At 42.3% G+C, this 20,884-nt stretch overlaps 1 protein-coding gene across 1 annotated transcript in view; it reads right to left on the reverse strand.

Annotated features, from left to right (window-relative positions):
* adgrl3.1 (adhesion G protein-coupled receptor L3.1) overlaps positions 1-20,884 on the reverse strand; it is a 170,052-nt gene that overhangs the window by 128,641 nt on the left and 20,527 nt on the right. The window contains exon 3 of the mRNA XM_065959108.1: positions 3,467-3,632. Coding sequence (XP_065815180.1) covers positions 3,467-3,626 — 160 coding nt within the window. The 5' untranslated portion in view covers positions 3,627-3,632. The remainder of the gene's footprint in view (positions 1-3,466; positions 3,633-20,884) is intronic.

A 20,884-nucleotide genomic window follows, 5' to 3' on the forward strand; every position in this document is an offset into this window, starting at 1 on the left:
AACAAGAGAGTGGCAAAAGAGGTGGACGGACGTAAAAGAAGAAGGAGAAGGAAGAAGGAGAGGGCGAGATGGGAAGAGGAGAGAGAGATTTAAAAAGTGATCTCTCACTTGAACTGCCAAAGCGTTTGGCCACTGCCGGTGTCTCTCAAATGTGGGTCGTCTGAGTTGAAGCGAGAAACGAGCAGAGTTTTCAAAAGGGCAAAGGATGTTTTAAGGAGAAAAGGCTGACACAGTTCTATTTTTCTGACTGTCAATAAATCTTGTGAAAGAAACAAGACTAAACTGATCCTACTAACATGGATTGCCAGTGCACACAGCGCCTGATATCGCTTTTTCCAAACAACATATGCCGTGTTGGCGGTACAGGAGCTATAGCTTGATAAATGATCAGGAGAAGTATCGGCGCAGTGCATTCTGGGCTTTTCTTTTATTAGGGTGAAGTTGTGGTCAGGGACCCTCGTCCCTTGGGACCCGTCTTTCAATCGTCCCTTGGGCAACTGAGAGACATAAAAACGTGCCTGAAAAAGGTTTCTGACTTCAAAGTCAATAATGGATTTTTCTATTCAGGAGCTTTGGGAAATATTTCTGTCATTGACAAAAAAAACAATTTAAAACTCACAAGTGAGCCACCCCATGTAAGGACCTCCAAGCGGGCGGTCCAAGCTCGAATCCAACTTGTGGCTCCTTTCCCGCATGCCTCCCCCGCCCCTCTCTCTCTCCTTGATTTCTGACTCTATTCACTGTCCTATCTCTCGATTAAAGGCGTAAAATGCCCAAAAAAATCTTTAAAAATAAAAATGTGAACACAGAAAAAAAGAATGATGGCCTGAGCATTCACTCAATCAATAAGTATTTATGTCACGCCAATTCATATTAAATGTTATCTCAATGGGGCGCTGGTGGCACAGTGGTTAGTGCGCGCGCCCCATGTATGGGGGCTTTGGTCCTCCAAGCGGGCGGCCCAGGTTCAAATCCAACCTGTGGCTTTTTTCCCGCATGTCATTCCCTACTCTCTCTCTCTCCCTGATTTCTGACTCTATCCACTCTGTCCTATCTCTCCATTAAAGGCACAAAAAGCCCCAAAATAAATCTTTAAAAACAAAAGAGCATGTGGGATAATATGCAGGAAGGATTTCTCCTTTGTAGTCCTCGTGCTCCTGTTGTCCACACAGAGGTCGGGAGCAGGCCGTGAATTATTGAGGATGGCGGTGGTTGTGGGGGAGACACAGTCCGATGGTGACGGTTTGGCGTCCAGGCGTCGGTTGAGCATTGCACTTATTTTGAAAAGTATCATTCCACAGTTTAAAATGGTCTCACAGGAACACAGTGTTTATTCCTGTTGCGATAACATTTGCTTAAAACGAGACCGCTGCCTTTAAAAGGAAGGATACTGAGCCTGCTATTAAAAGTGTGTTTGTTTTCGTAGAAATATATCCCAACGGTGGATGTTTTTTTTCCAAGGACAGGGACGGAAAGTTCTGAGAAGGGGGCAAATATTTTTGTTTCGTTTGTCGTCTCTTTGTGATATTTGTTTGCAGAGAACAAACAGCATCACCTTTAACACTGTGTACAGTAGACTGTCCATATATTTACCAAAGAGGCTCTTTGAGGAGTGACGCTAACTTTTGTGCAGTTGTAGCATTTTCTAACACGAGCACGATCAACAAGGACACCTTACGAGGTTAAACCCTGTTTCTGCCCGATACAGTATGCACTCTCAACTGCAGAAGAAGAGTGTTCAAAGATCCATGCTTTCCTTTTCCCTTTTATTTGTCTTCACATAACCCCGAAATAATGACAAGGCACGGCTCGGAGGGGAAAGATGGAGTGCTCGCTGGTGTGTGTCCTCAAGCTAAACTGTCTTTGTTTCACCTAATCCTGGCTAAGTATAAACAGCATGATTTGCATATGTCGACTTATTCCTTTGACATTGATGCAAATACCTTGGACTGAAAATCATCTCTCTGCGTTGGAGCAAAGCCCCTTTTGGTTTTTAGCGCGTCTCGGTTGCTGCCTGTGAGAGCACTACCTCTGTTTCATCTGTGTTGTTGTACCGTATTTCATCTGAGCACATGTTAGCCCCATGAAGAAGAACATGCTTGACTCTGTGTGTGTGTGTGTGTGTGTGTGTGTGTGTTCTTTGTGTTTGCACATGTGTGGCAGTTTTTTCTTCACAACAGTGTGATTGAAAGCAGCCATTAATAGGATTAAGTCCAAGTGGGCCAGAGCTCCCTGTAGGAGTCTTCAAAGCCCACCGTCACAGGGGAGAGGAGGAAACATAGAGACAACCTGCTGGGGATGCATCTGCAGCGTGTGTGTGTGTGTGTGTGTGTGTGTGTGTGTGTGTGTGTATGCGTGTGTGTGTGTGTGTGTGTGTGTGTGTGTGTGTGTGCGCAGGGGATATATGTGTGTTCGAGGGAAAACAGGAGAGTGAAAAAGTGTTATGTTATATGCAATAAATATGCACTGCAGAGGAGGTATGTACAGTCACAAGAGTGAAATAAAGTATATCACAGTGAATAACATTTCTTTCCAAGTGGACCCAGGCCTGCCATTTTTTAAAGAGAGGAATGTTTCATATGAAAAAGAAAGTGAGCTCTGACAGTGTGACAGTGAGCCAACATGTACAGTGCTGAAGCTCTCTAACTGAAGCAGCTAAATGGAATTTATCCATCATTCAGTTTAACATTTGAATGTGTGATTTTTTTAAACCATGAGGTTTACCTTCTAGTCAAATTGGGGTGAACCCTGTGCAGCTCCTATGTGAGGGAGGGAGTATTTTAGCATGTTATGTATCGGGATTGAAGGTGTGAGTATGTAGAATTTAATTACACTAAAATATCTAAATTAATTTAAAAAAATGACTTAACCTGTGTTATATATATTTTTGTTGTTACATTACCTCAACAGAAATCAATCATTTTAGGTTTGTAACGCCCCGTGTCTTTCATGGCGGTTGCCATGACAACGCCGCCCATGACACACACAACCGACTGACGTTATTGGGCTTTTTCTTAGCTGCTTTGATCGACTCGCAGCACGTGGAGGTAGAGAGTGACGCAAATGTGTTTGAGAATTTTAAAATCAAAGAATCCTAAACGAGATGATATGGATCTGTGTGTTTTTTGCTTCACATTGATGATAATGACTCGATCACTGAATCGATTTATTGACCCACATTACGGACAGTTATATCTCAATATGTAGTCATTTAATACCTGACTTTAAAACAGGATGACTTCATTCTTGTTTCCACATCTGCTTCATTTATGTCATCCAACTTTGGAGTTTGATTGTAAAAATGTATTTCCATATGTTTAGGTGCTTGATTGAGTTTGCCTAGAACATTTATCTTGTGTGATAAAGCATAAAAATTAAAAATTAAAAAAAACACCAGACGTATGTGTGTGATTATTTCTGCACGGTGTTCGTCTTAAAGCTGCACAGTGGTCGTCTCAACACTTACCTAATGCTATGGGAGCAAACAGGGTGGAGACGAAGAGCAGGCATCTGATCCACATGACGTCTGAGGTTGACCTGGATGTAGATATGGAGGTTCTCCCTGCTGAGCTCAGACGCTCTTGTGGTGAGCTGTTTTTGTCACAGCTCAATGCTCCTGACACCATACAGACCTGCAAACAAACACAAACACAGGGTTAGTTCACTCTGATTCCATATACTCAGAAGTTTAGCTGCTTTATGCTAAGGTGCTGGACATTTGTGTTTTTTATTTTTTATATTTTAAATTTTTTAATTATATTTTATATATTGTAATAGCTTCTTACGCTGTTTAATTTAAGTTGCTGCTAGTTCTGCTTTATTTCCTTGTTAATTGTTTAGCACCAATACACCAAGTCAAATTCCTTGTATGGGTAAAAATACTTGGCAATAAAACCGAATTCTGAATCTGAGTCTCATGTCTGAGTATAGGGCCGGGAATCTTTGGGTGTCTCACCATTCGATTTGATTTTGATTCTTTGGGTCACAATTCGATTAAGAATCGAATTTCGATTCAAAACGATTCTGGATTCATTGATCCATTGATTCAAAGTCTATTTTTGTATGAGTCCATACTTCAGGATCTACTCCAGTCATCTGTGAGACTGGCTGAACTTCTTGCTGCGCTATTTGGCATTCTACTGAGTTAAAGAGCTAGCATTAGCACTTAGCAGGGAGCAACACATTATCCAAAACAAATCTTTTTTTTTTTTTAGAGATTAAAAAAAAAATATGAATTGATTTTAAATCTTAGAAGAGAAGAATCTCGGTTTTTACAATAAATCTACTTTTTTCCCACCTCTAACATTGAGTGTAAATGCTAAATGGACTTGAGCTTGCAAAGCGCTTTTCTAGTCTTCTGACTCCTCAAATCACTTTTACACCGCAGGTCACACCTACACGTTCACACACTGATGGTAGAGGCTGCTGTGTAAAGTGACCATCAGTATTTACTAATCCACACATTTTATACGCCGCTGACGAAGCAGCGGGAGCAACTTGGGGTTAAGTGTCTTGCCTAAGGACACATCGGATATGTAGCTGCAGGAGCTGGGGATCAAACCCCCGACCTTCTGTCTGAGAGATGACCGACTCCACCGCTGAGCCACAGCCGCCCTGGTGAACACCAAACACTCTTTTTGTACACCAGACGGACAGTATTTATCCTTCTTAATCTCTCAGCTGCTAAAAAAAAAAAAGTCTATCCTCAGCAAATGCTTGATGTCTCATTATTGTACCTGCTATCAAACTGTGATATTTCACACTTTCAAGAAATGACTGGCGCAGATTATTTAACAGTTTACCAGGCGCTTACAGCAGAGATTCAACAGCAGCATTTTCCACAAGCAGCATCCGTAAAAAGTCCGAAAAATGAGTTAACTGCTCAAAGAAGACTCTAAGAAGAAGACTCTCCTGACATCGTCTGTTTCTCTGTTTACCGTACTTATGGATGATTGATGCTTTAACAAACAGCTCTTTACGTAGGTCAATGCAGCTTCCTGTCGACTTGTGTCACAGAGGACCAGACAGTAATCAATAATTCTACTAAATGATGCGGAGAAATATAGAGAGCATGGAGTGATTAAGACGCTAAATGATAACTCAAAGGTTTGTTTAATAGAAAACATAAACAATAGAAGGCCCAGTCTGACACAAGAAGAAGATTATGACTCATATTTATGGTATCAAGTGATCCCTGAGTCACACCTTTACAAACATTTAATCGGCAAACCCAGCACATTTTGTACCTTCTAACACTTGAGGGCATTTGTTCAGGATAAAAACAAGAAATCCTTTCCTGCATCCATCATTAGGTGTTTTCAGACCAAACAGTTCTGAGGACTTTTTGAAGAGGAACTATCCACTATAGGGAGGTCCCTAAGAACTACACACCATGGTCACTATATATTCAGTCGGCATTTACACCGCCATAGTACCTACTCTGAAAGAGGAGCTAAAAAGGTTAAACGGGGTTCTAGGAACTAAAATAGTTGTGGCTCTTGCACTCGTTTTGTCTATTGGGGTTTGAAATCCTTTCCAAGCGGATGTTATTAATGTGCTATTGGAATCTTGATCTTCTCAAGTGGTGTAGATTTTACGTGCTGCGTCATGCATCCATCGGTGCTATTCCCGTCGTACATCAGTCTCTAGCAATTTGCGCAATTTTTTTTTTTCTTTCCCAAAGTTATAATTTGGGCCTTCCGAGGCTGGATTTGAACCCGTGGCCACTGTGACGAGGACTATAGCCTCTGTACATGGGACCTGCGACATAACCGGCAGGCTATCTGACATCCCTTAGAAACCCGTTTCTGTCTTTTCTATCACGTTGTTTCTTCACCCTGTCAAAACCCCCTGTCAAACATCAGAAACCAAAATAAGACAGCACCCTCTGCTGGTTAGAAAGAGTATTGCAATCTATTATTTTGTCTCATCAATTAAAATTGTCCATATTTGCATCAATTTCTAAAAAAAAAGAAAATTGTTCAAATGCATTTTTCACAAAACAACAGCTCATATGTTGATTAATCCATGAACAACAAGTATGTGAAGGAAATGCAAAACCATGAAAAAAAAAACAACCACAGGAAAACAAGATAAAACGGTACTTGTATGGTTTGCATAATGGCGCTGCTGTCTGTGTTAGGATCCACTTCACGAGGTATTCCACAACATCAGCATCAAAGTGTGAAATGTATTGATGTTCCCATCTAATTGTTCATTTCATGGTCCATCAGCGATAAACAATTAATAAGTGGATGGTCTCTGAGATTAGTTATAGCAGCGACACACTGATAAGCATCATTTCTGCCCTCTGTTTTTTTTCTGATCCGCTTCGGCTGACCGGTTCAAAAACTCGCCGACACTGCGAGAAAATACTTCTTTTTTAAAATGATTATTATTCTCTTTAGAAAACACTGCTGTGTGTGTGTGTGCGTGTGTGTATATATTTTTTCTGCAGAGGGGTCATTGCATGAAGTCATTATGCAATCATCCTAGCTGATGTAAAAAAATAAAAACATTTTTCCTGGGAGAAGTTCAAAGGTATCAGCAGCCTTGTTTTGTGCCTAAATGTTCACTTTTCTCATGGGAACCCATGCAGCTTCAAATAAACAGGCATGAAGAGAGAGAGAGAGAGAGAAGAGAGAGAGAGAGAGAGAGAGAGAGAGAGAGTGTGTGTGTGTGTGTGTGTGTGTGTGTGTGTGTGTGTGTGTGTGTGTGTGTGTGTGTGTTTTTGTGTGACTGTGGCAGGAAGGGACTGCAGAAATTTGCGACAGCCGGGGACAGATGGAGTAAAGCAGACAGCCGGAGCCCTGGGAAATACATCATGTGTAACAGAGACTATTGATCAGAGTGACCATATCATTTTGGCCCAGCAGAGACTGGAGACAATAGCCAGCGATCTCCATCACGCCACGCTGTGAAGGCGAGTAGCCGCTTTGGCATCGTCACTCCCCCTTGGATGTTTTCGGCCAACTTACGACTCCTTATTTAAGAACACAAGATTTGGGTTTTAATTTTGGAATCTGTCAGAATGACGCAGGGTTTTCTATAACCACCGGAGACACACTTCATATGCATAATGCATGGTGTGAGCATTTGCAATGACAACAAGCCTCCTGCTGCAGACAGGACAGATAGACACCCAGAGGCATGTGCACGCTGCAGAATCTGAATGTCTGGGAAAACAGACCCATACCAGAGACCAACAATATGAGGAGAGCTGTGGAGTCATCCAGGGTTAAACTGACTCTGCTCTTTTTTTTTTTAAGGTTGTCTAAACGGATCCATGAAATTGAAAATGAATTTAAAACGATTATACTGGATGAAAAACAGACAAATTGATTTGAGCTGAGACGGTTTAATTTTACTTGCATTGTGGGATAAAAAAAAGACACAAATTAAGTTCAGTTATTTGTTTTATTGGGTAGCCTTAAGATTTGATTAGTTAAGATTAGATTCCTTTAAATGGTTAGTTTTGAAAAGGGGGAAGAACAGTTGTGTAAACCATTGACTGTGTATGAATATGGACAGCAAGTCTCCATCTCCTTTGGCTGTACAAAATTGAAGCTAAATTACCCTCATGACTGGCACTAATATATCGCCCTGGTGACGTCATTTGGAGGACATATGCAAAAGGGACGGAGCGGCAGACGACCTGACCTTCTGGCAGACGATACAGAGTCCCCCAATGTAAACTGAACCCCTATAAAAACTATTTTGTTCCCACAACAATCTAAATTCTTAATAATGTCTCGTAAGGCTGTGAAGGTTGGGCAACGGCGTCATGTTGTCCCTATGTTTTTATATTTTCTTACCTTTGTTATCTTGTGTTTCAAGCTGTGTTTATGCAGATCTTGTGCAATATTTGTTGGGTTGTTCTGTATTGGTACATGCCTTTCTGTAAATGTTGGATGTGTTTTTCTATTGATTTTATTTATTGATTCTAGTGGAAGCAGCTGAATGTTTGGAAGCTCTTTGAGTCCAAGACAAATTTCCCCAATAGGACAGTAAAGTGTATCGTATCGTATCGTATCGTATCGTATCGTATCGTATCGTATCGTATCGTATCGTATCGTATTGTATCGTATCGTATCGTATCGTATTGTAACACAAATAATCTTGGCATTGCAAGATGTCAACCAATCTGTTTCAGTTTAGTTAAGTTGTCTGACAAGTACCCCACTGCAGAGTTTCAGGCGTTAAAGGCATTATAAGTGACATTCTGGTTAGCAATATAGCAAAATAATCAAATAGGTTAATAAGTTAAATAAATTAAACTCCCTCTGGATTTGTTAATCTCGTCACCCTGTTAATATGGAGTTGGATTGCTTCCTTCAGCTTGTTTATTATCTCTCCAACCATTAGCCCTGCCACCAGATGGGGAAGAATAGACGGCCTCGCCCACTCAGGGAAACAGTTTCCATTAGAACAGAGTGTCGCTGCAACTGAAGAACCAACAGACTTTCCAAACCCAAGAAAACACTTTCTGTGGCTTGAGAAGACCAAGACATAACAGCAGAATCAGCTTTGAGATGCCCATCAATACTTGAAATTGACTAGATAATCTTGTTTTCAGATGTTTAAAAGCACTCGTCTGCAGCTGTCTCATGCCTAACAGAACCCTGCTAGAGAAACAGGATAAGGGGGGGGGGGATGCAGAGGAGGGGTGTCTGAAGAGAGCAATGCTGTGATCTGAAAATCTGAAAATCTTCAGGTTTTTATGACGAGCGATTTCATGAAACAATAACCCTCTTAGGTCATCATTTTCAAGCACTGATCCGAATCACACTACTCAAAAGATCTGTTTTCTCCTGGAGTATTTCTGAATCGACCGACTGTAATGGCCAGAGGAAGAATGCCAGTTCTTATCGGTATTAATTCAGTTTCAGTTTCAAGACCAACTAAAACCTCCTCACAGGAGCTTTAATATCAGGTGTATAACTGTTTGGGTGGAGAGTGATTCCACATCTGCTAACACTTCCTGACAGATCTATAATGGCACCAAAGTGATAGAATCACAATAGACTCCCGTGCTTTTCTTCTCTCACCACCACCCCCTCCCCCTCCCCTTCCTGCTTAAACAACTCAACAAGCTGCCCCATTTTGATTGATTGGTCCCTAACTCGGTTGAACATGAGCAATCTGACCAGCTGTCCCCAGCGAGACTCAGGAGGCATACGCTGACATATGGCTGGACGCCACCAGCCACAGCATTCCACTCTTCCATAATTCAAAAGCTTTTCCATCACCCCGTATGCTGCGCCACCATCTCACCCATCAGTTAATTAACCCTCTCATTTCCACCGTGCTCATGGTTGCCTGTGCAGACAATGGCTGCGTGACAGCCCGGAGCAGTCCACAAATTATCTAAAGTCAAAATCACTCGCGCCTGTTTATAATTCAGCAGGGGCTGCATTCTCCCATATGCTCCCATAACAATGTTAAAATATGTTCCAGCTACAGACTCAACAATGGTGATCGCCCCAAGCATCGCCCTGTCTCTCTAACCTGTTTCCTTTCATTAGCTTAACTGCTTAATATATGATGAATAAACGAGCAGTAATGGTGCTAATTATCAGAACATATGTGATGGGTTTACACTCCTTATTCGTCGGTTGTTCAAACAGAAAAAGGTTTTTGGCCAATGTCATACGCTCACTGTTTAAAATGAAGGAATAATCGAGTCATAGAGTCTAAATGAACTCAATACTTCCTGTCCTGGGCTGCTGGTTATATCTCACTGGAGACCCTCCCTGGCAGATAAGCAGCATCTGCCTGAAAGTGAGCAAAACATCGACTAATAAGCAGGATCAGACCCAAACAAATAGCGGTCCCTGGATCCAAGTCCTTTCCCCGTACCGGCTGTTTTCAATCCATCTCCGACCCACTTACTTATACCTGCAAAGGCATCTTTGGGCAGACATATTTAGTTCCTGAATTAAATTTTATTTGATAGGGATAAAGCAATTTAGAAGTTACAAATATCTGGAATGGTAGGGAACGTTAAGATTTCTCTTCTTGCTTTTTCTTTCTCTTGGTTTTGTTTTTGTAAATTACTTTGGACTGGCTTTCACAGGAGAAATAAATAAACTGGTTGAAGCCGTGTTGAAACGTAATTGTGTTATCTGGTAATCTTAAATGCATCATTTCTGAGGTTTGCACGGAACAGGAGCTGCGTCTCCTTCAAACAACGCCAACAAGACTCAGGTGAAGGGACAACTCCTGAGCACTTGTGAAGACGCTGAATTACAGAAGAAATGCTACAGGACTCGACAACTGACATATTAAACATACGCTTGATCCGGTACTAGTAGGGGGTCCTAGGTACGAGTGCTGAACTTTAAAGGCACCAATTGTTACTTTCTGTTAAAATCCTAAAACCGACCCATGGGCTCATCGCTCACTGCAACGCCATCCAGTGCCAATAAGGCCTGAGGAGGCCTGCAGGTGAGCTAACCCTTTAGCCTTTAATTTCCCTGTTATTGACCAGACCCTTCTTCTCCATGTCCACCTCCTTCCTTTAATCAACACTCAAGCTTGAAGTAGCCTTTATTTATATTTATACTCCTTGTATGCTAGTCTATAGCACAGTTAAATATATCAAACCGACGTGCTGCACAGAGAGTTCAGAGCTTCGGCAACTCTATAAAACACATGCAGCACAACAGAACCAAAACACAAATTTCATTCGTCGATACAAATGAGCAATTTAAAGTACAACAAGCTCAAAAAATTGCACAGCTCCCGTTTGCTTCAAGCCAGCACTTAACCTTTTATTGTGACTGATTTTGATATTGTGATACATTTTATTTCAGCTGCTTAATGTGCTCCAGAGTTTACAGCCCATTTATGGAGAACGCTAACTGTCCACATTTAGATCTAAATTGTTGTATTTTATAGTTGCCGCTCTCCATGCTCCTTTCAGAATACCGTGGCAACAAAGTTATATAGTATATAAAATTCACATTATCTGTGGAAGGGGGGAAAAAAAGGCGAGGGGATTGACAAATTAGACTACATCAGTGTGACCTTATTATGATGAGTTATTCCTCAACCTATTATTTAGTGTACCACTAGGACAGTCTGCTCCCCGATAGTCGTGCATGCATTAGTGACTCGGTTTATGTCCTAAATTTTCCTGCCCTGAATCTTCATTTCCTGCAGGGTTGGGCATTAAAAAGAGCTGCTGCTGGGGCCACTAGACTCACACACTATCCTGCATGCATCCATGGACTAATTGATGTACGGCTGATACTGTGCACCAAGGCAGGCGGCCTGACCCCATGTGTGTGTGTAAATGTGCGTGCGTGTGTGTGTAGTCCCTCAACGAGAGTCCTGCCTGTCACAGCTCCTCATTCGGGGATACTCTCCTTCACTAATGAGTGCTGACCGGATTGGGCTACCTTGTCAACACACGTCACACCCCGCATACACTCATAAACATGTGCGCGCCCTCACAGTCCTCGCACGCACACACACGCTTATCACTAGGAGACCAGATGCCCGAGTCCCTCAGCCTCCGGGCACAGAGTCTCAAATGTGTCGTCCAACATGAGTGTGTGCGCTTCTTGTACCACGTGAATGCTCAGCATGTGTGTTTTGTGTGTCACAAAAACAGCACGTCAAAAGGGAAAAAAATATATATATAATACAACTCCGAGTCTTTTGTAGTCCATTAGCAACTGTGTCCATGCTCTCTCTAATTAAAGTGGAAGATGCTATTCTTCAGTTGTGACAGTTTGAAAGGAAACATGCTCATCATTAGTGAAACCTGCTCATTTTGATTACTTGACAAGAGTGACATTGATGTGTTTGTTTCAAAATGAAAAAAAAAAAAAAAAAAAACCCACGAAGCCTTTATCGTCCACGTTCTATCACTATTTATTTATTCAAACCTTTCCTTTGTGCGGGAGGCTGTAATTGCACAGGAAGAAGCTCTGCAGCGTACGCCCTCTCGCCATTTTTCATCGTTTAGTTTTTTCTTCACCTGATCTTTTCTTCCCCTCTCTCTCTCTCTCTTTTTAGTCTCTTCAGTTGTTCATTCTTTGCTCTGCTGGAGAGAAGACTGAGCGGAACAAAGCTCAGGGGGCCGTGCGCCGTGTTCACTAAAATGGCATGTGTCCGCCAAGCTACGGTAAATTACCTCCAGTTGGCTTGCGAGGGTAGGTTTAACCACCACGGACCATTTCTGTGTGTGTGTGTGTGTGTGTGTGTGTGTGTGTGTGTACGTGTACGTGTACTTGTGTGTGTGTGATGGAGAGGGTTGGAAAGAGGCTGTGTGGGTAACAGAGTGTGAGTGGTTATGGGTAGTGTAGCAAATTATCATCAGCGCAGGTAGACAGGCTGGGAAAATGTTGATTAGAGTGACCGAGGACACACACACACACACACACACACACACACACACACACACACAAACACACACAAACACACACAAACACACTAACACTCAGGGAGCTAATTTGGCGGTGTGGACCTGAAGAGATGACTAATCAGGACAGGACCTGGTGGGAGTCTGGCCCTGTGGCCGATAATGAAAGACATAAGACACATGCACACACACACATGTATACAAACATTTATACTAAGCATGCACGCACACCCAAAAAACACACTCCGAACATGCAAACTCACACTGAGTAATTGTGATCAAGGTCCCCGCACTTATATTTTCTGATGTACTTGAAGACACTGATTAGCAGGGAGTAGCCCAACAGTGTGACCAGAGGCTCAGAGAGAGAGAAACTGCCAACCACAACACGATAAATGTCATGACATGTCAGTGACAACATGTCTCTGCACTGTTGCATGTTTCTGAATATTTTAGGAGCGGAGGGTGAGGGGGGGGGGGGTCACATACAATCCCTCTCAAAGCAGATTAAAATCACAATTAATAACGAGTCAATGTCACATGTTTGTGCACGTCAAGTCTTAACTCGAGCAGACAAACAGTCATGTCAGCTTGTATCGCTCCGACTTAAACTATCTGTTCTGCTGGTGCAGCCAGATGCAGCATGGCTATGCTCCCACTGGCTATTTTTTTTTTTCCATACATGGACAGTATACACACACACAAAGAGGCGGGTGAACAGATGTGTGTGGCGATTGTGTGTGGGGGGGGGTGAGGGGTGAGGGGTGAGGGGTGGTTTCACTGTAGGAATGTGCACCATTGTCATCGTGCCCCGAAGACAAGTGGCCCGGTCGGCAATTTATTTCATACAGCGCTGGTTATAAATCCTTTGTGCAGCTTCACAGCAAAGAACTGCAGAGTGCTGGGAGTCGAGCCTTAAAGGTATAGGTCACCCCTACATCACTGTGACATGTTTTTGGTCAAAGTGGGTCTGAATTCAAAGTCACCGGAGAGAGAAATGAACAGCAGCAGGTTTTTGGACTGATGTGTCCAATATGTTGTTAAATGTGTTGTTTGAATTTTCCAGCTGCCCCGCACCCCTCCCCCTTTTTTTTGCTAGACTTTTAATTGTGAATTGTGCTCTTTTTCAAGGTCTTATGAAAGCATTTATTTAATCCTCACATGTTGTGATTGGAAATAATTGGTGGTACAAGACCAGATATGACTGATCTAACCTCCTCTCCATTTTGATTAAAAGAAAACTCTGTTTTTTTTCTTTTTTTTAAGAGATCTCTCCCTTTAAAATCATCCACACTAAGCTAGCTGAAAGCTGTGGGCTGCACACCTCATCCTCTCATCCCCCCCCCCCCCCATGTTAGACATTCTATGCCCGTCAGAAAATTGCGTCTGGGGAGACTCCGGCTTTGACCGGACCACTGCTGTTTCCGCATGGCTGCCTCTGGCTGCTCTGAGGACGCTCCCAGAAATCCGATGCACCAAAAAAACCACCCTGAAAAATCTACCGCCGACGACCTCGTCTGTAAGGCACTGCTGTTTTGATTCCTCACCGCCTAGCGGCTAGACACGGCGCTCTGTTCTGCTCTGAACTTTCTAATGCTCCAGTCTAATCAACTCTACGCGCCCTGCTTCCCTCATGAGAGAGGCTGGGGGGAAGGCGGGGATGTGCAGGGGAGAACAGAGCAGGGAGGAGAAGAGGAGGAGACGAGGAGACGAGGAGGAGACGAGGAGACGAGGAGGAGAAGGCTAAGAAGGAAAAAAAGGCTAAGGATGAAAGTAGCAGAAAGGTGGGATGAAAAGGGAAGTTGCAGACAGAGATGATGGGAGGGAAGCAGCAGGAGAGAGAGAGGGGAGTGCCAGAAGGGATCAGAGTGATTTGGGGGAGAGTCTTAAAGCAAATTAATAACAGAAAGCAGTTATGTTTCCCCCTAGAGGTTTTCAAAAACTAAATTAAATACAGCTTTAAAAAAAAAAAGGTCAGCTATCAAATACAACAGGAAAAAGTGAAATCATACTAAACCTACAATTAATTAAAAACAGACACCAGATATTTCTCCTAACATCTAAAAGATTTCTCTAAATAAGAAAGAGGGGGGGAAAGCATGCAGTTAATTTGGCCCTGCCAGACTTTGACTCTGTCATTTTAAAATCTGTTGTGATGATAAGTCACAAAACACTTATGTACTTATTATACTTCAATAAAAATAAACTACCTCAATGTGAAATCATGACAGAAAAAAGTAAGAGGAAGTAAAGTAGCCCTGTGGTTTTCAAACCTTTCTAAATGATATATCAACTGTGGAAAAATGGAAAAATGTTCAGCCAATAGTACTGCTATCAGGGCTAAATATATTTGAATGATGTGGTCGTCCTCTTGAGCTTGCATGGACTGCTTCCTTTTTTTTTAACGCAGCACCATGCACATCCAGAGCCGGCTCTTTTGGCGTTGGCTTTAATGCGAGCAGAAGATGTTGAGGAGGTCCATTACAGCTAGAAAGATCCTTTTACACAATGAAAACAGGAATAAAATCAACCCCAAAAATGAAATAAAGTGCTCCAACACAGGCGTTTGAGTTATACACAATCTTACAGTTCATCTGAAAAACACGACATGAGGTGAGCCAGCTTCATGCTAATGTTGGCTGCAGAAAAAGCACAAGGGTTTGAAATCAAATTAAAACATATTTCTCCAGATACACGTGGTGTTCTGTCGCTTTCTTTTTTAGTTAGTTTTTCACTTCTTTCTCCAAATACTGCTAATTCATTTGTCATTCAATATTGAAATAGGAAGTGTGCCAATGTCAACACCGTTAATTTGTGTTTTTAATTTTTACATATTTTTAAATCATCTGATTTTTTCTTTTTTTTAGTACCCCTGCAGTTCTCGTCTCTAGGGGTTTGCTGAATCCATTTGTGAGTCACTGACAGTGTACAGAATCTCATTTTAACTCTTGGAGCTGTGGTCGACACTTTCATGAATAATACACACTATAGACCTCTTTTTTCTCAAAGTAAGTTTATCTGTAATCAGAGGCATCATGCCCATTCAGATTTTAAACATGTGACAGTATATTTTTTATCTTATAACTTAATTTGATTAGAATACTATCTTTTTTTTAAGTAATATGTTGTACTTTTTTTAGTTAAACACATTCTTGTACCTTTCCCCCTCCTGTTGTTGGTTTGATCCAGAGCGGTTGTATGGGATTGTCTCACAGCAGCAGGTAAACAGACACAGTCGCTGGAGCCACAGGGAGCAGTGTGAGCTGCTTAAGTGTTTCTCAGAGCACCAACCTTCTTATAAAAAGGTGTAATCATCAAATCATCAAATCACAAGAGTTGTAAATAAATACTCCTGTGTCAGCGAGATGTAGCAGCCTTTCCTTATTCAAGGTAGTTTAGCTCAGTGGTTCTCAACGGGTAGGTCGAGACCCCATAGTGGGTCACGGAGCAGTTTTCAATGGGTCACAAATGTCTGTCTGGAAGTGTCAAAAAGTGCTTTTAGCAAACGTTTGTTTTCTTCGGTTTCTTGTTTTTTTAAAGATTTATTTTTGGGCTTTTTTAATGCAGAGAGAGGACAGTGGATAGAGTCAGAAACCAGGGAGAGAGAGTGGGGAGCGACATGCGGAAAGGGGCCACGAGGTGGAGGTGAACCCGGGCCTCCCGCTCGAGACGATGGCCTCAATACAAGGGGCGCGTGCCCTAACCATTGCGCCACCAGAGCGCCCCATTTCTTCGGTTTCTTTGTTCTGTTGAGGTCAGAACTGCACGATGTTTCATTAGATAAATCTGATGGATTGAAAAATGTGCGTCAGCGATATCTAATGAAGGAGTTGGTGGTGGGTCTTAAGGCTAACCGCTGGTAACCACTTAAATTGCATTAAAGGCACAGCATGTAGATTCTGCCACCAGGGGGCTCTCATTAAAAATATATAACAAATAACAAAAGATGACGTTGAGGCATGGCACGTCAGCTTTCAGTAGCAGTTCCCCGCTTCCTTATGCAGCGGTCTTTCACGTGACATCCGGCGTTTCCACGGCAACGATAAACATGTCATGTTGCGACGACAAAACAAGTCCTGTTTCAACTAAAAAAAACACTGATTTCTCTGGCTTTGAGAACTGTTGGAAATATTTGAGGTCATATAAGTACTCAACAAAAACAAATATATAGAACATAAGTTTAGTCAATTTTTGATTCAGTTTAAGTTTCTACTTATTGTACGTTTAAAGACTTGATCTGATTGATAAATGAGAGCTCAAAAAAAGGCATTTCAGGATTATGTGAGGAATTACACACGATTGATTGATTATTTCTTCCAAAAAGCAAACCCCTTGTGCCCCCTTAGCCTCGTCCACCAGAATGTGTCTGTAGTCACTCCTGTCTTTCTTTTAAGGCACTATTAAATACCATAAAGAAGCTGCCCATGCTAAATTAATTGTAGAATATAGCAACATAGCGAGTTTAATCGTAGCAAATTACGTAGCAAAAGTGGGTGCTGCATCCAAAAACACAAATCGGTAAAGAGAAGCAAACAAGATCCACACACCAAGGAGCTCTAGTCTAAAGGATTTATTGATAAGTGAGGTTTTGAGCCAATATGCTCTTCTTCAGGTTGATACTCTTCACTGATCATGTAGCAGGATGATCAATTCAAGAATCCTCGGCTAATGACAAAGCAAAGGGAAGACAAAAATGAATCAACAACTGAGCCACATGAAAAACCCAGAGTACACACACAAACACAGCGACATACATACACACACACAGTCTCTCCATCCTGTGTGGCAGAGCAGCCGGCTAACCCGTAAGGGGGCGAGTTAATGGTTTACAAAACTGCCTCTGATACAATCAATTATGTCAACCATGAGATGCAGTGATGTTGATTCCACTGCCGCCGCTGTTGTTTTCCTCCCTTTGATTCATCCTTCTTTCTTCCCCCTTCGTACAAAACCCACTCTCTCTCTCTCCCCCCCCCCCGACCACACACACCCCATCACCATCTCCCTCTCTTCCTCTCCGTCACTGTGCTCTGAACCCAGTACTGTCACAATGGATCCGTCACCAGCGTGCCTTAAAGCCAGAGGCGGAGGGAGGCAGAGTCTGTGTGTGCGTGATTTGTGTTTGTGAGAGAGAAGAAGAGACATGGAGAGAGAGAGAGAGAGCGAGAGAGAGAGAGAGAGGGAGAGAGAGAAAGTTGTCCTGTACAGTAAAGAGAACAGCCACCTCAGCAAGTGAACGATGCTGCATCAAAGGAGGAGACAGACAAACCGGCAGGATCTGACACTCGTGGCCTAGATTTAAACTCTCATGAAAGAGCGGGCGCTCGGTTAAAGCAGGAGAACACACTCTAAAATTCACATGTAGCCTACTCTTGTGTTTGAGCTTCTACTTCCCCCTATTTTTATCCTCCATTTAGTCTTGTTTACTTCTCTGCTGCTAGCTCTTCCTCCCCTTTGCTGCCTCATCTTTTTCCTGTCTTTTCTCCCCTGCTCATGCAGCCTCCTCTGTCCCCTCTTTTACCCGTTCTGTTGACCTGTGAAGAAAACGTTCACTGTCTCCTGGTCCTCTACACTCACTGCATTGCTCTCCATTTTAAAACTCCTCACATAAAAGACCTCTACAGATTCTCATGGGCCTAGATAATGAGCTTCTAACATATTCTGTATTTTATTTGTTCCCTTTCCAACTGCACAGAGATCCTAAAAATATACAAATATGCAAACTTTCAAACATTTGTTCCCAAATCAACAATTAAAGCTCAAAACGTGTCCATATGTGGATGATTCAGTCGGGTGGGGGGGGAAAAGTGATTTCTGCACAAGACACAAAGACTGAACCTTTCCCTCTTGCAGTACCGAGCAGATGATATGAACAGTGTATATCAGAGGGATGAAATATTTATTCAAAAAGGGCCCTTTCTGGGGCGCTTACTGGGCCCTGTTCATCATTTAATAATGCATAAGCACCAACACTGGTATATAAATATAAAAGGAGGCACTTAACGCTGGATTGTCTAACTGCTGAGGACGTGGCGTTGGATATGCAAAAAGAAGAGATCTAACCTTAAGCTGAGCGCATATTCATTTACAGACTCTCACCTCGACTTGGGCGTGTTTTTATTGGCACAAATGCACAGTTGGAAAAAAAAATGTCCAACACAGATAAAGTGGAGTAACATTAAGCTGCGATCCGTTTGGAGTCACTTTTTTACCGGCTGTGCCGCTCAGAGCAATGATGTGTGTGAAATGTCTCCTGACAGATGTCCACACTGATATGGGAGCATTTGTCAGCAAACACATTTTGTTAGATATTACATTTTTTCGCTTCACTCTGGGAACAACTACCGAAAAAAGAAAAATCAGGAGTGAAGAGGAGATTTGCTTCAAAGTTTACTGGGATTTAAGAGGTGCGGCGGTGGTTACTCAGAGCAAGAACGCACGTACCTACCTTGAACATTAATACATTCAAAATCAAGACTTATTACTGTTCCCTGCAGGGCTGAGGCTGAGCGTTAGTTTTCAGCTTTTAAATCACCAGGATTTAAATTCCAACCCTCATCAGAAAGCTATAAATATCATATTTTAAAGATCTATTCCACCACCTCCATATGCAACACATCTCCTACCTTTATAATGATATTCAATGGTGTTTGAAATGCAAGCCTGTGAGAATCACTGTTCCGTGATTGCGAGGCAATGTGGTTTATTTTCAGCACCGGCACGGACCGCAACTGTTGCATTTTTGATAAGCTACATCCATCACTTTTTCTTTTTTTTTTCTCAAATAGCGACAAAAAATTGGTGATACAATGAGCTCGGGCGGGATGTATGGGTGGTGATTTTTGAAGCAATCAATGCAGACAGCAAAGGTAAACACAGTGCTAAATGTCAGCTGCGGTGATTGCGCTGCCACAATATCATCTCGGGGCGGGAGACCCAAATAACCAAAATCAATAATCTAATCATTTTGTATTCAAATCACGCAGGCTAGAGGTCTGGATCTCATTGCAGTTTCATATCCCCGGTGTGTTGATGTATTCCAATCAACAAAGCGGAGCGGGCAGATGCTTTTGAAAATACAGTAATTCAAAAGGAGCCGAGGGTCGGACATTGAATGCTGCTGTGCATCTCGACTCTGTGATAGATTTTTTGAACGTGTATCGTTTTCCTCACAAACATGCAATATGCCACACTTCATACACAGTACATAACACCTGAACAGGCTTTTCAGTATGTGTATGTGTCTGTTTGACATCCCGTATGCATCCCTCACAATGAGTTTTCATATTCCAAAATGTCTCTGTTTTATATAAGAGTGAAAGCAAAAGAAGAGGGACACGCTTTCTTTTTAAAAAAAACAAAAGAAACTAGGGTGTGAAAAACTATGCGCACCCCTTGATTCATCAATGCTTAATTTGAGCCAGTTGTAAAATATATTTGATCAAACATTCATCCTCTGCCGCTCAGATATCAAATTCAGATTGTAGCTGGAAGACTTGAACATCAATTCCCTTTCAAAATAGAAACTCTGCATCGAGACAAGTTGCAAAAACGCGAGTTGAGTGTGAGGGTCACATGTGGAAGCAGGCGGCATCGTTCTTACAACAAAGGAAAACGCATACAGAGAGAGCACTCCTCTGATCATTGGCGGTTTTGGGCAGGGGCCAACAAGGGCCATGAACACTCCCCTAGATCCCCCCCTACAAAACCAAGAGCATGTTGAGAAGTCATTCCGATGATACTGCGTTGATGCAAAAGTGAAAGGTGGAGCGAAATGGCTCGACCGCAGATAAATTAATGGAGTGGTCACCCCTTCAAACCAACAACCATAACAGGCATTTCTTTAAATCAACATCACCTTTGTCTATTTTTGTCCCAAGGTTAAATGCCCCCCTCTGACAGAACAACTGGCCCCAGCCTGCCCCCCCCCCCCCCCACCCCCTCAGTACAAGTGGTCTAGAACTTTTATTTAATCATCTCAATCAGGCCCAGATTGATTTATACATTTGTATTTTTTTGACAGAAGATTCAAGATATGAACCCAGCGGCCCTCCTATAAGAGTTGGCATGGCAACAGATATGCTTTCACAGTTCACAGTATGAACACGGACTGTTAAAGTGCAATATTTGACCAAGTAAGACAGCCTTTTAACAACGGGTTGCATAATGCAACAGGGTGGAAGTACAGTATAATTACATTTGACATTTGTTGTGTTTAGAATTTTCCGCACTCCTAAATGTATTAAACGAGCAGCCGCTCTTGACACGGGCAAGACTGTTGTTAACGCGGGGCTTGTAATAGTTCCCCCCCGAAACTAGTGTTTCTGTTGGAAGCTTATGCTAAAGCGCACTAAATGGATCAACAAATCTCAACAGTATGCGATTGGGATAATTGAACTGGTAAACAGACACACGGAGGGAAAACATCTGCGGCTGCATCTGCTCATCATCGTGACAAGCCCCTCAGAAATCCACATTCACAATACTGTACCCTGGTTCACACAATTAGCACTG

Source organism: Labrus bergylta, chromosome 1 (genome assembly GCF_963930695.1).
Source record: "Labrus bergylta chromosome 1, fLabBer1.1, whole genome shotgun sequence".
In the NCBI taxonomy this organism is placed as follows: Eukaryota; Metazoa; Chordata; class Actinopteri; order Labriformes; family Labridae; genus Labrus; species Labrus bergylta.